At 51.8% G+C, this 20,937-nt stretch overlaps 1 protein-coding gene across 2 annotated transcripts in view; it reads right to left on the bottom strand.

Annotated features, from left to right (window-relative positions):
- tbc1d22a (TBC1 domain family, member 22a) overlaps positions 1–20,937 on the bottom strand; it is a 148,090-nt gene that overhangs the window by 28,661 nt on the left and 98,492 nt on the right. For both annotated transcript variants that reach the window (XM_064342721.1, XM_064342720.1), the window contains exon 11: positions 15,856–15,983. In XM_064342721.1, coding sequence (XP_064198791.1) covers positions 15,856–15,983 — 128 coding nt within the window. The remainder of the gene's footprint in view (positions 1–15,855; positions 15,984–20,937) is intronic.

The following is a 20,937-nucleotide window of genomic DNA, read 5'->3' as shown; positions in this document are numbered from 1 at the left end:
CACAATAAAAAGGAAAAGGCGCCGGCCCCCTTTTCCCAGCTTTCCAGAAAGCGGCCCCGTTTCCTCGACCCCAAACTCGTGTCCAACACAGACGGGCTCCAGGGTGACACCATTAACCCCTCAATAACGAAAAAGAGCGAGGACTGCAGAGGAATGGATACTGCGGCCTAAGCTCCCACCTCCAGCCCAGGAACCCCCGGCTCCCCATGCCTTCACACTGCAGAGTGAGTGTGGGTATAACGGAGTGCGTGTGTGTGTGTGTGTGTGTGTGTGTGTGTGTGTGGTGCGCTCATCAGAAGAGCCCTTCACATGCCGGCCCTCACACACCAACGCTGCTGCAGAACCTCCCTCAGCTTTCAGACTGCCCCACACGCGGGTGCAAACTTCATTAAAAACCAAACGCGTGTCCCTTCTGTAATCACTCTCACACGAACAGGACGTTTAGAGCAGCGATAGGAGGGTGCGGTTTCATACACTCCACGATAGGTGGACCTGCAACTGTCCGTCAGTCGTGCTTCGACCAATCAGGAGGTCCCGTGCCACGCATTGAAGCCGAATGGGTTGGTTTAAGTCGGCGAGTCGCTGGCAGCAAAGGTAGGTTGTCTCACATCTGCTTTAGTTTCGCGAAGCCTCGTCGTTCAGTCCGCAACACAAAAATGACACACGGCCCCAGTATATTCACTGTCTCATAAAGGAACAGGACAGCGCGCGGTATACAACGCCAGCCCCATTACACTTTTATGACCCGTGCTGAATCACCCCCGCTCACGCCGGTCACAGAGCACAGACAGGTGGCTGCGGCCGGATGACTAAGCCGTGTGATATAAGAGTCTGGCTGCAGGTACGTTCGAGTACAGTGCAGTTGCTCGGACACACAGTAGGAACAGAAACATGCTGAAATCTACCACAGAAAATCCATTCCATTCCAAATAAACAAAATAAATAAATAAAAGTGTGTTTATTTTTCCTTCATTGACCTCCTTCAGCCCTGTGTGCGCCTGTAGACCGGTCTGATAGCTGAATCAGAGGCACGCTGTTCGGAGATGGACAAGAAGTTGTGTTACTGGGTGAGGAGGGAGGTCATATAAATTGGTTTAATAAAAACTCTCTTGCAAAATGGCTGCCAGGTGTCAGTGATGTATATTAGTGGGGAGGTGGGAAACCTCCAGCCACAGCTTCAGCGTGAAGCGCTTGCAGATCATGAACGGTGCTATGCAAACGCAATCCGTTATGATCAGTGACAGGGGCGGCGGCGGCGGGGGGCCTGGCGATGACAGGAGCGCGGTCTGCCGTGAGAGCCCACAGACTGAGGAAGAGGAGCAGACGGACGTGTGGACACGGGCACTCTTTAGCGGAGTTAGCGAACGGAGGCTGAGAAGGGGGGGGGGCGTGAGCCGTTCAGTGGGGCAAACAGAGAAACAGAGAAGCAGGGAAACCCCCCGGCTGGTCCCCCACGCAGCCAGTCACCCGGAACGATGAAAGAGGGAAGAGAGGGATGAGAGGGAAGAGAGGGAAGAGGCTGAGCGGAGCGGAGCGGGGCCGCCGGCGGAGAAGTGACGGGATCGCTCTCGGAGGGTTGCCGCGGGAGACGGCTGCCTATTGGCGTGACCCCGCGGGCTTCATCAGAGCGGCTGACGAGGCCGCGGTCTGAGGGGGAGGGGCAAAACTGTGACACGGAACAACCCAGCTTTATTACTGCATTAACTCCCCTACCTGGGAGAGGAGGGGAAGACACACAGCAGGCCGCAGGGGGAGTACGTACTTTAGCTACTGCTGTGTATGTGCGAGTGCAAGTGTGTGTGTGTGTACGCGTGTGTGTACGTGTGTGTGTGTGTGTGTGTGTGTGTACATGTGCGTGCATGCGTGTATGGGTGTGTCTGTGTGTGTGTATGTGTGTGTGTGTGTCTGTGTGTGAGTGAGTGTGTGTGTTCATGTGTCTGTCTGTGTGTGGGTGAGGGTGTGAAGGAGAGAGAGAAAGAGAAAAAGTTAAAGTGAGTGTAAGCGACAGGGTTTGTCTGGGCCTGGGAGTGGTGCAGTGAATGTAGATACAGCGTTTGGGTGCGTTTAAGACACAGAGGGTGTTTGAGAATATGTCAGTGTGTGGGTGCGGGTGTGGATGCGGGTGCGGGCCTGCACGTGCCAGTGTGTGTACTTAGTATGTATCTTAGCTCTGCAGTGCTTCTCTCCGGGGCCTGGCTCTGGGAGTGCGCTGATAAATTGCTGCGATCTTCGGGGACTGTGGGACCGACCAACCTGAAACAGCGATTGCCCCCCTGCCAGGCAGACGGTGCGCTATCTCCCCACACGTAATCTGCTTTGTTTCCCTTCCCCGCGCAAGGTAATCATTTTAATTACAGCCACCAAAATCTCATTATAAAAAAAGGTTTTATCAAATAATGTGACCATGTTAAACAGGTAAAAGAAACAGCAGTTTCAAGGAAATAATGATTTCTTCCCCGGCACGTTGTTGACAGGGCAATGCCGGAGGAGCCGGGCGGCACTGTTAAATCGCTGGCAAATATTCCCCCATCGCTTGAGAGAAAAATCGCCCTGTTTCAAACTTTAACTGCCGCGCTGTCTCCTTCTGAGGTTCACACGCAGGCATCGCCGTCTGATCTTCGATGAAGATCTTTCCCTCCTTTTTTTTTAGCGGACGTGGATGTGATCGAAACTGAAGTCCACAAAAGCAGACACAACAGACACATTTAACAGCATCCATTTTACCTAATGTAACACTGAATTCCCGCCCAAGACCAGGACAACCAATCAGCTGTAGACTTGAGGCAACCTCGAGACACCACGGCAACAGAATATTTAAGTACAGTAGTAAAAACTGCTGTGTTGAGCTTTTTGATGTTCAGATTCAGCCTGTTCAGTGTAGTAATAGGAATTATACCCAAAGTTATATGTATGATTTATGCCTGTAGGGCCATTTGATATACAGATTAACAAGCCATGTAACATGTACGGTAACATGTTGGGTGATTGTATATAGACATTCAGCCCTGTTCAACTTGATTATAGGACACGTGCCCAAAGCTGAGTGTTCCACCATTTTATATAGTCTCATTCTGTTCAAAGTGAATCTAGAAGTACCAAATCTACGTTCAAAGCCCTGTGTGCGAGTCCATTTCACATACAGATTCTGCCTGTTCAAAGTGATTATAGGACGCATAGAAGCTCTGTGCGTTGGGGCCATTTCATATACAGATTCATATTGTTTATAGGATGTTTGCCATGGCAACAGGCTATATGCAGGGCTATTTTATACACAAGCACAGCTTTTTAAAGTGAATCAGGGCATACCGCCCAGTCGCCGTGTCCTTCGCACGCCGGGCAGGGTGCCGGATAAGGGGGGGGGGGGGGGTGGATGAAATATTGATGTTTGGGGCTGCACTCCTGACTCCAGATCACTTCTGCTGGGGATTGACTTTCTGTGTCAGAAAACATCAGGTAATCATTAGGTCGGCCCCAGGGGGGAGGGGCCGGGGGAGGGAGGAGGAGGTCGCGGGTTCAAGTCCCAGGCGACGCCGCCGCTGCTTTGTCCTCGAGCGAGGAGCTTTACCGGCGCTGACCCTGGGGTGAGGAAGGAGGGGCCACTGTGTGTCAGTTACAGTTCACAGCTGCTGTAACACAGTCAATACTCAGCGCCGCCAATAATAACAGAAATATTAATAGCGCTATGCCACATCGAAGTTCGCAGTGCGAACGAGGAGGGATCGAGAATGATGTCACTGCAGACTAACTCTATACCGTCTGTAGGGGGTTAAAGCACACAGCGGTTCCAGATCAGGGTTTTGGTGTACGGACATCCGACAGGTAGATGAAGAACAATGCCCACTTTTATTTATTTACTCATTTACTAATTAATTTATCGAGCTAGTTTTCATCCGTAGTCCCAGAGCAGGGAAAATAACACTTGAAAACATCACCTGTCTTTTTCCCCACGTTCTAAACGGGCTCAGAAGCCACCCGGGCAGCCGTTGGGAGAAGCCGGCCCGAAGGCTGACACAAAGTCTATTTATAATTAAAGCCGAGGTTATTTAGCTCTCCTCCTTTCCTGGGGCGAGCCCTTATCGCGGGACGGAGGGAGAGGCAAAGCATTGTGGGAAGGCGGCTCGCAGCGGTCCTGCCGGATCCCGTTATCCCAGACCCGCAGCTGTCGGTCCCGTTCTCGCGCGTTTCGGGACGGGTGGGGAAACTCCCGCTCCTAACGGCCCCTGTAAAAGCCTGACACTAAAAGCCCTTGTTAATTTCATGCTCTGCCTAATATGGATTATTCTAATTCCGGGCTGACAGGGGTTGAGAGGGGGAGACGAGGTGGGAGGAAGTCGGGGTGAGAGGGGGGGGCGGGGTTAGGGGGCGGAGGAGGAAGTTGAGGGTCAGGCGATGATGGCGGGGAGAGTCATGGTGGAAAGGGGGTGCGGGGGGAGGTCAGCGCTTTGTTGCCGGTGGTAAAGGTGCCCCCCACCCCCCCCTCCTCCGCACTGCTGCTACTTGACTTCAATCAGCCTCAAAGCCCTTTTATTCTGTTATCACATCAGTGCTGGAGTACAGATGCCAAGGATTCAATAGGCCTGGTGAGGAACAGCACTCCCACCAGAGGAATATCAATGAGCCCCTCCGCCCCTCGGCTCCCTCCCCCCCCCCCCCCCCCCCCCACCTAACTCCTAAAGTGTTGGGGGCAGAACGGAGCTCTCGTTCAGCCTGCGCGAGGACGTCTACGCTACCTGAACGTAGCTGGGCCCGGTCCAGGAATCTTGGGGTTTTTTTTTTTTTGGTCTGACACCCAACCTTATCCGCACAGTCGATGCGAAGCGTCTGACCTTATTCAGGAACCCGAGCTGCAGCGCGAATGGCGGTTAAATGTCGAGCTCATTTCCTGTGGCTCTCACAGGTCGCGCGCGCGGTGTCATGTGACCAGCGTGGCCAGGACGGGGACGAGCGCTGGACGCTCGCGTCAGTTCACCGCGCCAGAAGACACTCGTGAGTTCAGCGATGCGTGCAAAAAGCTCTGAAGCACCCTCGAAATGAACTCTGAGGAGTTCTTTAACAACTGCATTTATGGAGGAATTGAAAAAGAAAAAGCATGCCTACACAATAAGAATGATTTTATCATAATAATGTCATTAGTGGTTCTAGCAGGAGCATCAGTCATGGAGCCATCATAGAACTGCTAGAAGTAGTCATAATCAATTTTCCTGGTAATAACCAGCTGCTTACGATGGGAAAATGACATAATTTACCTAATTATAAATAATAGAATTATGCACGTATACTTGGGCTAAGTAACATTTTCAATGGTACATTTGTGAGCAGAGAATTTCCAGCTTCGCCCGAGAGCAGTGCTTACAGCCTCTGGGTCAATTAGCTTGCCGGTCGATTACAACATAAACTAGGCGTATATTTCATAGCCAACACGGCATTACTGCAGCTCAGGGAAAAGACACTTGTTGCAATGAAATAAATGTTAAACACACACGCAGGCACGCATGTGCGCACACACACACACATGCACACACACAGGCTCGTGCCAGCGTACACACACACACACACACACACACACACATAGGTCAGCGGTGAGAAAAGCAGATCCGTAATCAGCACGAGCGGGGGGGGCTGTAAATCTCGGAGTGCCACTAATCCCCGGAAGTGCGGATGGATGGGCGCGTGTAAGCATCTGAGGGGAGGGCTGTGTGTGTGTGTGCGTGTGTGTGTGCGCGGGGGGGGAGGGGGGGTTGCTGATGTGCGATAAGGCGGGGGACGCGGGAGCGCCGCGCGCTGAATTAGCATTTCATTAGCGCGACGCGGCAGACAGGGAGCAGATGGTGCCACTGCAGAGAACAGCCACCGAGGGGCTGTTCCACACATCCAATTAAAGCACATCATGAAACGCCGCTGCTTCGAGGAAGGGATTACATGGGCGGGGAGCGCCGGCCTGCTTCCTACCGGCCCGGCACGGCTGCTCTGCGGAAGGACCCCGGCGGAGAAGGCCGCTGTACTCCGGAGCCTGCTAACACGGCTGCCGTGACTCAATGCCCCACAATGCACTGCTCCATGACCACTATTACCTTTATTCAACTTATTTTCTTAACCTGCACTTAACAGTGGCATGAGAACAGCCACGATGCCCATTTAAAGAATCATGACACGCCGCTGCTAAGGAGGTTACATGGGGGGAAACGCCGCTTGCTCCAACGGCCGCAGGTCTCGAGCCCGGTGAGACGCCGCTGTACCCTGAGCGAGATGGTGACTAACCTGCAATGCTCACAATGCCACTGATAAATGATACATATTAAAAGTGCTATGTCAACTTATTTCTTAACTGCACTTACAGGATAAGAGACTCAAATGCTTTAATAAGTAATGCAAGCACAGTCCAGTGTGCCCAATAGTATACAGGTCCAAGGTGCGCTCTGGAAGAGAAAGAAAATGTTATGGGAATAATTCTCTTGAGTGGTTTTTCCCATCAAACACAGGCTTGTTGTGTACAGCTACTTTGACTCAACACAAGAGCACCCATTAAAAATATCCTGAAGGTAAGCTTTCCAGATCTTGTCGCGAAATGAGGTTTCAAAGGTTTTTAATTAGCTACCTACGTAGGCTATCTATATTTAGTAATACTGATAAACAACTGCTGACTCACAGGAGGATTAGCTGGTGATTCAGAAGATATCTAAATTTCAAAGATAGAGTTCCATCCTATACTCGGACCTTTGCCATTTATTGAGGGTGTGACATAAATTTCTAAAAATTTCATAAATTTCTGATGCTGCAGGACACAACTGAACAGGGGCGAAATGATAACAATAGGCCTACAGAAATATCAATAGTGCCTAGTATAAATGGCACAGTGTACGTTCATAATAATTTCTCATAAAATATAAAGTCATCCACAAACAATCTGAGCACTTGCCAGTAACTGCCACATCTGTGTTTTTGATATAGTCCCGCCACTTTCACTTGCAGCTTTTTACTGTGCAAATGGGATAAGTGCTTTAAAAATGGGCCCATTAGCCTTGATGCCCTCATGTGAAATTTAAATTTGGTCGTACTGATCTGACCTTGGTGCCCAATAAAATCTTGGCTTTGCCGTGCCCGAGTGCCTCGTCGTAAAAAAACGACGAAATCCGAGGTCTGACAAAAGGTCTTACGATACGCGGGCTATGCTAGCGCTAGCTTTCTCACACAGCAAAAGCGAACACTGTGTCTACACAGACACACATATGCACACGCACAACGTGAGGAGTAAGCGAGCCGTGTCAGAAAGCCAGGTCCCTCTGAGAGCGCCGACTGCGCCCCCGTTTCCTGACACGCCGCTCGGGTGCTAGCGCTAGGCTTGACGAGCGGGCCTCCAACTGGGCCGCCGCTGCTCGCCTCGACCGCTGCTCGCCTCGACCGCTGCTCTTAGGAGGCCTTTAAGTGGAGACGTGCGCCATGTTCTCCCCGCAGCTGGAGAGCTTTTATGCACGGGCTTTCGATACCTCGGGACTGCACATCTCATTCCTACACGCTCTTTAAGATGACAGGAACGCGCACACACACACACACACACACACACACACACACACACACACACACACACACACACACACACACACACACACACACACACACACACACACACACACACACACACACACACACACACACGCACACACACATTCTTTCTTTAACCAGTGCGCTGGAGCCGCGGTGCTTTTAGACAGGGTCTCTGAGCTGTGATGGTACTCATCTTAAACACAGCCCGGTGAAAGCAGCCCTGGTCTACTCCAGCCCCGATGCTTGATTGGTCTTTGATGTTTGGTGCGGTCTGGAGTCGGAGGGAAGCCGGCTCGGATGGAGCCGCACTCGGTAAAAAGAAAAAGCCCTCGGGGAGGGGGGGGGGGGGGGGGGGAGCGAGACCGTTTCATCGAGGCACTGAGAGGACGTGTAAGCCGTAGACCACAGTTCCGTTCTGCGCTCCGTAAACGCAAACGCGTCGGTCGCGCTGCTCAGCAGCTACACGCTTCGCCACCGTCAATTTAGCCTTGCTGCCGTGGGTCAGTTTAGCCTGCTAGCATTGTTAGCGCTACACCGCTAGCAGCTATTCTGTGAATGGTGTTGATAAGCTGTATAACTACACTACTTCCATCCGCCTCACTGCTTTAAAACGGAATGGATAAACAGCCTCGTACTAGCTTGGCTCTACCACTACAGTGAAAAATGAACAAGTACACATAAGCAATAAAGGTTTTCTTCTAAGGGCCCAGTATCTGAGGTCCAGTGTGTTTCTCCAAGTGTCCGGAAATATGAGGCATGGGAATGCATTGTGATGGGAGAGGCATGCTTTCCTCAGACAATAAAACACATGTAAAAGCCGTAATACAACAATGTCACTCCACATTTTTTTTAGTTTGTGTGTGTGTGTGTGTGTGAAGCACTTGATGCATATTTTTCAAGACATGCCAACCTGCCGCAGTACATGCTAACAGAAAGCCCAGGGTCATACTTTCGAAGAACTACAGGGCATGTTCTTCAGAAACTGCCCAGCAAAGGCTTCTCTCCCTGAAAGGAATCAACTCTTTGCTTTTTTGAGTGCAATGAAATATTCATCGGAAAAAGTAGGCTAATTCAGGCCAACATGAGGTGAGTTACCATGGCACGGATCATCAGAGGAAAGAGGGAGGGAGGGAGAGAGAGCAGTCATTTTCAGACTATTTTGTTATGTATTAAATATTAACGGGCTGAATTAGATTCTATTCCTGGTATCAAAGGAGGAACTCACAGCAGAATCTAGAATACATGGTGGTAATGTGCTCCTTTTATAAGGAAAACAATCAGACGGTGTCCTTTGCAAAAGATTTTCATTCTCATCCATCACCTGTTCGGATCGATCCTTCCACCGAAAGCAGACGGCCGCTTTACTGACCGCGCAAATTATAAATGCCAGCGCGAGGTGTGCAGACAATGAGAACGGGATCCCAAAACACCCCCCAAAATATTTACGTGCCTCAGCCGTCAAACCCCTCCCCTCCGCCCCAACTGCCACGCTCGGTGTCTGCGGAGGAGATAGGAGAGAGGCACGGTGACGAGTCAATCCGGCGAAGTCTCGGCGAAGAGAGCATTCGCCCCGGCAGCGGCGCGCGTGTGAATCTGCCCGGCGACACGCGGCCCGCTCGACTGACGGCGGAATGACGGCCGGTGTCACTCCGCTTCGGCGGCAGCGTTACCCACGCGCTCCCCTCCAAGTTGACAATTTCATTTAAAAAAAATATATATATTTCTTTCCAAAAAAAAAAGAGTCCTTGACGCGGGCGTCACTTTGGTGGGTTTTTTTCGGCCCGGAAGCGAGAGGGGGAAGTCACGGTTTCGACAGAAGGGACGGGCTGAGGCGCTCCCGTGGGAAGGCCACGCCTTCGGGAAATGGCGAAAGGGGCGGAAACTGAAGAATTTAACTGGTCTCAAAAACAGCCTCCCCGTCTCCAACGCACACCCTGCTATCCTCACGTGCACTGGGTATTCATCCTCACGCAACGCGTGGGCATGTCCAGGGCCCGCTCTAGGCACAGGCCACAAGGGCAGTGCTTAGGATGCCACCCATATCCGTTACATTCGTGATAGTCGGTGAGCAGCCAGCCACCCCTGCTTCGCAATCACAAACCCGCCCCCCTCAGTTCACAATCGCTAAACTGCCTCCAGCCTGCGATCGCGGCCATCACCTCCGCTCCACGTCCTCTCACAGAAACACTGCCCACACTTACAGCTGGGACCTGGAGCTCGTTTGCGCTTGATGTGGGGCCGTGTCCAATCCGCTGCCTGGGCTGTTCTGAGGGAGAAAGCGCCGTGCTCTGTGAGCGAAGCCGCGGTCTCGGGAGCTTCCAGACTGAGAAACACCGGACGGTGACAGAGTGACAGACGCAAACCCGCGAAGGTCACCGCCAACATTCGCTCAGCGCTGGGCCACACCCGACCGGGAGGGGGGGGTGCGGTTACCATGCCAACTTCCCTCGAACCCACAGGGGCGTTTAAATCCTGCCCCGCCGTCGGGCTTTCGGCTTCTCAGGTAGAGCTCGGCGGGAACGTCTTCCGCCGCCTGGCCCAGGGCCGCTGCGCCTCACCACACTTTTTTGGGCGAGAATCGATAAAAACAATAATTCTGAAAAAAACGCACGGGTTTCCGTACGCTCCTATTCTGAATCCAAAAAAAACAACAATTAAACTGAGTCGTCGCAGGGAAAACTGTCAACGTGTTTTAAATCAGTCTAACGTGCGCAATCCATCATTTCTCGCCGTTTCTTTTCCGTCTTTCTTTGTTTTTTTTTTTACTTTGGAGAGCAGGAGATCGATGCAGCGCATTAAGTAATATCCTCGGATTATCGACTCGCGCCTCGACTAACAAGCGAGCGCGATCGCGACGGCCGCGCACAACAAAGTGCACATGTCAACAAGCGTCACAATCGATGACGGGGGGCTGATAGCGTCGCCGCCGCTCGCCGCCAGACAAAGGGGAAACCGCGCCCCGAACACAATTAACCGTCCGCTCGGGCGGTCAGACGGCAAGCGCCCGTTTAACCGCAGACAAAGGAGGACCCACGCCGGCGCCTCCAAAATCGATTCCCATCATTTCCCTGAAGAAGAGGGAGCGACGGCGGGACAGAGGGCGAGAGAGAGGGAGGCGTCCGCGCGCGGTCCGCCCGGGGAAAACGAGGGAACGGGTCCCGTTGGGGTCGGAAGACGTGACAGCGACTGCGCTGCCCTCGCGCTGTCAAGGACGACGAGCGACACATTCAAGCCCCGCGGTTCACCTTGCTTCTCGCCCCGCGGTTCACCTTGCTTCTCGCCCCGCGGTTCACCTTGCTTCTCGCCCCGCGGTTCACCTTGCTTCTAGCCGCCGGTTTCACCTTGCTTCTCGCCCCGCGGTTCACCTTGCTTCTCGCCCCGCGGTTCACCTTGCTTCTCGCCCCGCGGTTCACCTTGCTTCTCGCCCCGCGGTTCACCTTGCTTCTCGCCCCGCGGTTCACCTTGCTTCTCGCCCCGCGGTTCACCTTGGCTTCTCGCCCCGCGGCTAGCTGTTCCCCGAAATTCGGGGCTGCCATTGCTCTCACGGACGGGAGAGTAGGAAAAATGGGGGACAGGCATTTAAAATAAAGGCGTAGACCGAATGAGTAAAATATCACCAGAATCTGTGCTAAAACAGCTGAGAGAGGACGCCACTGGAAAGTTAAGATTAACAGTAGATTCCGGTTCATTCCGTGCCAGGCACCGCGCTTCACTGCAGTCTGTGACATCACAGGAGATGAGGATGAGCAGCGGGCCCCTGAAGGGAGAAGGTATGCTTCAGCAGCTCCTTCCTTTCCTGCTCTAATTACAGCACAAATCATCTCAACTTTGATCCTGGAGGTAGATTACATATGGTACCTCTAAGAAAAGCACTTAAACTGGGCTCACTCCTTCTGAGAGAAGCTGCACACACCACACAGACACACAGGTACACATACACGTATACACAAACACAAATACAGACACGCACAGACACACACACACCGACGCACGCACACATACAAACACAAACACATGGATGCACACACACAAGCACACATATGCACACACACGGATGCATGCACAAGCAGACAGACAGACAGGCAGACACACACACACACACACACGCACGCACACTCACAGACAGAGAGAGAGAGCGTCTTACACACAGCCTGCCAGACCAGGAATTTAACAATGCAGAGATGAACCTCGGAACGCAATAAAGCAAAAAGGTCAGGCCGTCTAAACAAGCGGGAAGAGAAAGTGGCTTGGTATTTCCCGTTATAAGATGGTGTTTGTCAGGGCGAGCTTACAGTGCCGAGAAACAAGAAGCCGCTTTCAGCAGGAAGGCCCATCCGCACAGAGTCCAGGCCTAGCGCTGTCGAGCCCAGCACAGAGTCCAGGCCTAGCGCTGTCGAGCCCAGCACAGAGTCCAGGCCTAGCGCTGTCGAGCCCAGCGCAGAGTCCAGGCCTAGCGCTGTCGAGCCCAGCGCAGAGTCCAGGCCTAGCGCTGTCGAGCCCAGCGCAGAGTCCAGGCCTAGCGCTGTCGAGCCCAGCGCAGAGTCCAGGCCTAGCGCTGTCGAGCCCAGCGCAGAGTCCAGGCCTAGCGCTGTCGAGCCCAGCACAGAGTCCAGGCCTAGCGCTGTCGAGCCCAGCACAGAGTCCAGGCCTAGCGCTGTCGAGCCCAGCACAGAGTCCAGGCCTAGCGCTGTCGAGCCCAGCACAGAGTCCAGGCCTAGCGCTGTCGAGCCCAGCCTGAGGCAGGGCTAGCGCTGTCGAGCCCAGCACAGAGTCCAGGCCTAGCGCTGTCGAGCCCAGCACAGAGTCCAGGCCTAGCGCTGTCGAGCCCAGCACAGAGTCCAGGCCTAGCGCTGTCGAGCCCAGCCTGAGGCAGGGCTAGCAGGACAGCCCAAAGAGCGCAGCCCTAAAACACTGAGCTCTGGAGCCCTTTCAGACGCTGCTGGTGACAGCGCGCGAGGGAGAGGGATGATTTCGGGGGGGGGGGGGGTTCAGAAGGAGCGGGACCCCGACGAGCTGGATGGGGTTCAGAGAAAGACCCCGCGAGAGAAACCTGTCTCCGCCAAAGAGAGTTGTCATGACAACCACCGGGAGGGTCCGACACTTCCCGAGGCGTGCGGATCAGAAGCGGCGTGACCCGACTAATTAAAAGGGGTGCGGGAGCGCAGTCCATTATGCTTAACAAGAAGCAGCCAATTACGGCGTGCTGAGGCTCTGGCAACCACACGCACCTTTTGTTTCCTGAACTTCCGCGCGCAGCGGGGGGGACAAGTACTGGCCGGGAATTTAAAGCGGGAAAAATGTCGAGCCGCACGCAAACATTTTTAAGATTTTAATTGCGGTGATATTTAAACCTGGTCTATCTGATATAAATAAAACCATACAGGATTCTCTGGGACTGAAACTGGCTGCCTCTGCTTTCCCCATGTTTCTTGCATGCACTCTTTTCAACGCCGTGCCGAGCACCACCGGTATCCGGTCCCCCGCGGTTTTCTCGGTTTGGCCCACTGGTTAGCGAAGCTCACTGGAATGTACCATTCGGTCTGAGCGAACGAGGGGTGAGCCCATTCACCTCCGCGCTCACACAGGGGATGAAGCGAACAGCGGTGCGAGGTTCTGACACCGCGACTCATCCGCTTCAGTCTATAAAAAGATCGCTGGCCCCGAGGGACAACGGCCCAATTTGGTAAACATCTTCTTTTTTTCTTCCCGAGGATTAGAAAAATCTTCCAGTATGACCGTTCTGTCACGTCCCCTGTCCTTGTCCACTTTATCACGTACACCGCTCTATAACACGGTGGGCTGCACGATTTATCATGACTTACTTCCTTGGCGGGTTGCAGAGACGCCATTTTCCACGCTGGGCAGTAGCACGCGCGGTCGCTTGACTTTCTCTAGGCCTGAGTATAAAAGAACGCGCAGGACACCGGAAACAAGTACCTCGCCCGCCGGATTCTCACCCCGACCTGGCACGGCTAATTTGGGGGGCGCGCGTAAAGAGGAGAGCGATGAAAATGTCTCCGCACGGACCGGGCGTCCTCAAGCTGCGGGGGACCCCGTACCTCAACACTAACAGCAACGAGCCCCCAGTTTCCCCCTTCTGACATAAATCCCCCCAGTAAAAATAATCACAGTTGTGTTTGATTTCATTCAATCCTAGAGTTGGCTCCCCTTTCACTGTGATATATGCTATATGACCAAAAGTATCTGGACACCCCTCGGTCTGGGGCTGTTTTCCATGGTTTGGGCTAGGCCCCTTGGTTCCAGTAAAAGGAAAATATTAATTCTACAGCATACAATCACATTCTAGAGGATTCTGTACTTCCCCTACAGTTTAGGGAAGACTCTCTCCTGTTTCAGCATGACAGTGCCCCTGGGCACACAGTGAGGTCCATATAGAAATGGTTTTGTTGAGAACGGAGTGGAAGCACTTGACTGGCCTGCACAGAGCCCTGACTTCAATCCCATCCAACACCTTTGGGATCAGTTGGAAAGCCAACTGTGAGCCAGGCCTAATTGCCCAATCAGTGTCCGACCTCAGTAATGCCATTCTGACTGAATGGAAGCAAATCCCTGCAGCAGTGCTCCAACATCTAGCATAAAACCTTCCCAGAAGAGAGGAGGTTATAGCAGCAAAGGGTGGACCAACTCCATAGTAATACCCATAATTTTGGATGAGATGTTGGATGCCAAGTGTCCACATACTTTTGGCCATGTACTGTACAATGTCCATATGTCAGAGTGTCAGTGCCATGGACAGGACTGCAGCAACTTCATATTATAACAAACAGAGTTAACTGGCAAGCGCATACGTCTCTTGACATATTGAACTGCTGTCACTCAAATTGCCAAAAGCAGACATTCCCCATCCATAATTCCAACCGCAGCAAGTGTAGGCAAGAGAGATGGTTAATGGCAGAAATATCAACATGATAAACTGTGGTTATTTATTTTGAGCCTTTTTTTAACCATTCATTTTTCGCCTCTGCTGACAGCCTCATAAGAGCCGTGCGATACGTTCAGAATTTAAAATAAGAGGTTTAAGTTGCCCGTGTGAACAAGCTAGCAGCGCTAAATTCTGAATGAATGATGATTCTCCACAACTAGGGCTTCTGATCCCGCCTGCTCTCCCTGAACAGAGGGGAAGGCGATACAGTCGGAATGACTAATGTGGCCGGATCAATGTGATTCCCGTAGCCTGAAAATACCTATCGTATCTGCCTGTGTATCATGTTCCAGAACTGCAGCGTGTTCCGTGTTCTATGATGGGTCAATGCAGACGTATAGCTGCGTTTCAATTAACCCTTTAGCGCCTGAGAGAGGCCCAAATTCAATTTAACTGCACTGAAGTTTGTCCATAACTTCGAGAAAGAATTTTTCAGTCAGGAAAAGAAAAGCTCCGTAATGATATGAGCGAGGGTGTGCATGCATGTGCGTGCGTGCGTGCGTGCGTGTGTGTACACACGTGCGTGCGTGTGTGTGTGTGCGCGCGTGTGTGTGTGTGGGTGTGTGCGTGTGTGTGTGTGCGTGTGGCGGTATGTGCGGTGTGTGGTGTGTGTGTGTGGTGTGTGTGTGTGTCGCGTGTGACGCGCGTGTGTGTGTGGTGTGTGTGTGATGTGTGTGTGTGCGTGCATGTGGTGCGTGCGTGGTGCGTGGTGGTGCGTGGTGTGGTGGTGTGGTACACGTGCGTGCGTGTGTGTGTGTGCGCGCGTGTGTGTGTGTGGGTGTGTGCGTGTGTGTGTGTGCGCGTGTGTGCGTGTATGTGCGCGTGTGTGTGCGCGTGTGTGTGCGTGTGTGTGTGTGTGTGTGTGTGTCGGTGTGTGCGCGTGGTGTGTGTGTGTGTGTGTGTGTGCGTGTGTGTGTGTGCGTGTGTTTTGTGTGTGTGTGTGTGTGTGTGTGGGGTGTGTGTGGTGTGTTGTGTCGTGTGTATGTGTGTGTGTGTGATGTGTGTGGGTGTGTGTGTGTGTGCGTGTGTATGTGTGTGTGTGTGTGTGTATGTGTGTGTGTGTGTATGTGTGTGTGTGTATGTGTGCGTGTGTATGTGTGTGTGCGTGCGTGCGTGCGCGCGTGTGTGTGTATGTGTGTGTGTGCGCGTGTGTACGCGCGTGCGTGTGTGTGCGTGTGTGTGTGCATGTGTGTGTGTGCGCGTGTGTGTTCGGTGTTGCTGTGTGTGTGTGTGTGTGTGTGTGTGTGTGTGTGCGCTGTGGCTGTCGTGCGTGTGTGTATGTGTGTAGTGTGGTGTGTGTGTGTGTGTGGTGCGTGTGCGTGCATGCGTGCGTGCGCGTGGTGTGTATGTGTGTGTGTGTGTGTTCTTACCTGGTAAGTGTCCCACAGCCGGATGGTACAGCGCAGTGGCAGCTCCCTCATCAGAAGGTTGTTCATCCAGCGAAAGGCGAACTGCAGGTACTCCACCTCATACTGCTGCATGTGACGGTGCACGGACTCTGAAAGAGCGAACCAGGGACACGTCACTGATACAGCATACACCTAACCACACATTATACACAGCGTACATTACCACTTAATCACACATTCCACAAACAATATAGGCCTACATGTAATCATAGGAATAACACACTATCAAACACATTATACACCACACACATTACCACATAATCACACATCCCACATACAATATACATGTAATCATAGGAATAACACACTATCAAACACATACACCACATACATTACCACATAATCACACATACAGTACACATGTATTCATAAGAACCACACACAATCAGGTCCCTCTTATACAATAAAATCACACATTCACTATACAAAATAAACAATTTCATACATAAACATACATAAACATTATCACCACAGTTACACCCTTTTTGTTTCCTGTCCGCGGGTACAATTACACATTCCATATTAAATACATACATAAACGCTCAACCCTTATACAATATCCTCTCACAGATCCAATACAGACATAAGCGCACATCTGTTATAGAGGCAATGCTCATCTACAGCAGACAGATAAGCACACATCGCTCAGACAGAGACACACACAGACAACATGAAAGGTCACGCAACTGCTGCAGGAGCTGTACATCCATCAGGACCAGACAGATACTCACGAAACAGAAATGCCAACAAACCAAATGACTACAGAAAGGCTCGTTTATACCACACAGGTTTAATAACCCTGACAACGCTGTCTTTTCCCTGACAGGTTACTGTACGTCACCGAATACAGATGCCTTCGCGCACGTTCGATGATGGAAACATTCGAGCCTCGCTCTCAATGAATACGTTTTTATCCCCCTCCAGCAATCAATCGAAACAGCCTCCGTGTTTTTCCAGAACGTTCCGTGTTTGTCATACACGCAGTCGACGCCGCACCAATTAAAGAACATAAACTCTCTACGTGTTGTCGCACTATGCAAACACACACATCTGCCAGGCATTGAGACAGCGCACCGCAGGTACCAGGAAGCACGGAGGCGCACACGTTCACAGCTGAGAAACAGAACGCCCCGCTACTTCTGATAAATATCACACTTGGTACAGTAGCGCAATTATCACGTACAAAAGTATGTCATAAACAACACGTGCGCATCAGCGCTGAATATGTCGGATTTTAATGTTCTCTCTCACACACCTTTGATTTGATTATACTGTGTTAAATGCGGGAGTGTTACCGTCAATATTTACTTGTCGGAAAGACAGCGCAAACGAGGAAAGCTCATTTCTAGAGCCGGATGATCAGAATCATAAGAACAGGCCGAGTTTGTTTGTCAGGAGTATTTAAAGACGTGTATTTCGGGTAATTAAAATAAATATCCCCTAAAACAGCAGGTTACAGGAGCGGAAACACTATTACCATAATTACTGAACATAGAGATTCCTGGAGAATATTCTCTATAAGCCAATGATATGTGATTGGAGAAAAAACGATTGGAGAATCAAAGGCTGAACCTGTAATGTATTAAAATGCATCAGAAACAGGCGCAGTCGGGGCCGTTTCCTCTGCACAGGGGGTAGCGTACGCCACGGGCTTGCACCTGAGAGCGTAATTAGGGCTACCTGACCGCTTCCGACGCAGCGGGCAGCGTTCGGCACGACCGAGCGCAGAGCATGGTTCGGCCCCCGGTGGGTCGCCACTCGCTAGCGGAGGGAGGGCAGGGCGGGGTTGGGACGGGGCGGGGCGGGGCGGGGCGCGACGTCGAGCTCGCGTGGGTTCAGACGAGCCCCGACTCCAGGTCTGAGGAAGCTCGGCGCTCCTTCATGCCTTGCTATCCACGCCTGCTAAAGCGTCACGCCCCCGCGGTTAGCAGGGTGGGCGAGAGGGTCCCCTGTGCCTGTGGAAAGCATGAGCGCTCCACATATACACACACACACACACACACACACACACACACACACACACACACACACACACACACACACACACACACACACACACACACATACACACAGCGCTCTGAACCTGATTATGGGCTAAACCAGAGAGCTGGACCGAGTGGAGGCCAGTTCATCAGAGTCTAGTAAAATATTTAGAGCCACGGCAGATTTAAGCCGACACCAATTTGCACACACAGCACACGATCTCAAACACACATACATGCACACACACACACACACTTACACTACCACACTCTCGCACACACATACACACTCTCACACACTCACACACACATACGTGCACACACACTTACACAATCTCACACACTCACACACACACACACACACTTACACTACCACACTCTCGCACACACATACACACTCTCACACACACACACACACACTCTCGCACACACACTCTCACACACACAGCACACACTCTCGCACACACATGCTCACACGCGCTCACACACAGACACTACCACACTCTCGCACACACATGCGTGCACACACACACGCACACATATGTTCACACACACACACACACACTTACGTGCACACAGACACACGCACACACTTACACACTCTCACACACACACTCACACACATACGCGTACACACACACACACGCACACATATGTTCACACACACACACGCTTACGTGCACACAGACACATGCACACACTTACACACTCTCACACACACACTCACACACACACGCGTGCACACACACACACACACGCACACATATGTTCACACACACACGCTTACGTGCAGGCTAAGCAGTAGATTCTGGGTGAAGGGCGGGGGGGTGGTGGAGGGGGTGAAGGGGGGATGTGGACAGGCGGGGTCAGAGGTCGGGGGGAAGACGAGTGAGCGGTGTGTGGGATTCTGCTGAGCCACGCGCTTCTCGGTGACTCCTGCTCTTCTCAACCATCCCATAATTACATTCCAGCTCCCTCCCACTCCCGCTCCCCCTCCCGCATCCCATAAGTCCCCTTTCCAGGGCAGGAGCTAGCGCGAGCTACACACACTTCGCGATAGCTGCCCTTTTTTCCACAAGACTTATAGACTCGCAATCTTCCAGAGGACCGCGCTGTGCTTAACCATTTCATCAACCCTAACTCCGCCTGTTTTACATCTCCTCTCAGCACTCAGCAGATCAGCCTTCCGCTACAATAATCAAACTCTTTATCAGATAAATCTTTAGAATGAAAGCTCTTATGAATGCATCTCAGAGCTTCACATACTGCTTCACCGTACTGCTTCGATATTTAACTGAAAAAAACAAACTAAATTAGCTTCTTTTAGAATGGTTGAATGGAAAAAATGCTTTCTATATGCAAATTGAGTTAATACAGCTGTAATAGAATACAGCAGGCATATCTAGTTGCGACTATACCAAGTACTGTTTTTGGTTGAGCCTCACAATGTGTTTTCTGCCATTGGCTAAGCTAGCGAGGTGTTCTGATCGTATGTAGTACAGCATCCATATCCTGCTCAAGCAGCCCTTTCTGACCAAACTTTGGCGAGGAAAACAATCTCCAAATTCCACTCTGAAAGTTTCTAAACAACAGACTGATGTTCCTGACAAAATGTTCCACCAAGCCTTCCACAGGGGAAATGTATAGTAGACAACACACAAGGATTTATGTAAAGCCTCTTTTGTATATGCAGCAGACTTCAGTTTGGGATGCACTAACACCTGTGATATACTCAGGATGAGTCACATATATTGCCTGTTCAATATACAAAGCACAAGATATACACTGTGACTGATCTGCATAGCATCTGTGATGTAAACTTCCTGTTAAATGCACAGACTGGGCGATATACCCTTCCTGTTAAACACACAGAGATGTATAGCTGTGATACACAGAGTCTGTGATCTACGCTGCCCGTTTGATACGCTAACTGTGATCCACACCGGGTCTGTGATACGAGCGCTGTGATGCAAGCTGAGCTCGGGACGCCATCACCAGGGCGACGCCGACTGCAGAGAGCTACGGCTGCACGCTGAGCGCGCTCGGTGGCGAGGCCTTCGCTGGCGGTGGGGCTCGTCCACGGGAAATCCGCGCAGGCGCGCTACGCTAACGCTAACGTCCTCCAGCCCACGGACCCGGCCGGCTGCTCCTCGGCCCCGGCCAACCAATCATCCTTTTGGCGGGGCCCAGTGGAGCCGCCATATGGGAGGTTTAGACAGGGCTGGGAGCCCCGTTAGACCGTAACCCTCGCGCTCGGGAGACCAGCAAGGGCTGCTTATTTCCCAGCATCCACTGCAACCGGCTGCAGTAGCGGTAATCACATATTTACGTTTTTAAAGCAGAAAAAAGCAGAGAAAAGTACTCAGCGAGGACACTCGTCGCGTAGAGATTTTGGGAACACTAGCGGCACAGCGGACCGGCTCCCTGAGAGCATGTCAAAGTGGCCCCCTTCCCTGGGACAGACAGTAATGGCGAGCGAGCAGACGCGGACGGACGAGAGCGGTCTCGCTGTCTGCAGGAGTCAGGCAGGTTTCTCCAGACTCTGTAATGTGCAGCCCTGTGTGCAGAGAGAGAGAGAGAGCAGCGCACCCACAGCCATTATCTCAGAGCCTATCACCGGCGCTTCTGCACAGCACACAACCTGCTCATCCCACTCCTCTGCACAGGCATGAAGGAATTAGTGTGGTTCCCCTTTTTCCACTGTGTGTGTGTGTGTTTGTGTGCATGCGTGCACGTGCTTGTGCATGTGTATGTGTGTGTGTGTATATGTATATTCATATGCGTGTGTGTGTGTTTGTGTGTACATGTGTGTGTGTGTGTGCATGTGTATATATCTGTTTGTGTTTGTGTGTGTGTGTGTGTGTGTATGTGTTTGTGTTTGTTTGTGTTTGTGTGAGTGTGTGTGTTTTTGTGTGCGTGTGTGTGTGTGTATACGTGTTTGTTTGTGTGTGTGTGTGTGTGTGTGTGTGTTTGTATTTGTTTGTGTGTGAGTGTGTGTGTTTTTGTGTGTGAGTGTGTGTGTGTATACGTGTTTGTTTGTGTGGTGTGTGTGTGTGTGTGT

The sequence above is a fragment of the Anguilla rostrata genome, chromosome 7 (assembly GCF_018555375.3).
Source record: "Anguilla rostrata isolate EN2019 chromosome 7, ASM1855537v3, whole genome shotgun sequence".
NCBI classification, from domain to species: Eukaryota; Metazoa; Chordata; class Actinopteri; order Anguilliformes; family Anguillidae; genus Anguilla; species Anguilla rostrata.
Note: the sequence above shows the minus strand (reverse complement) of the source record. Positions and strands in the feature narration are given on the sequence as shown.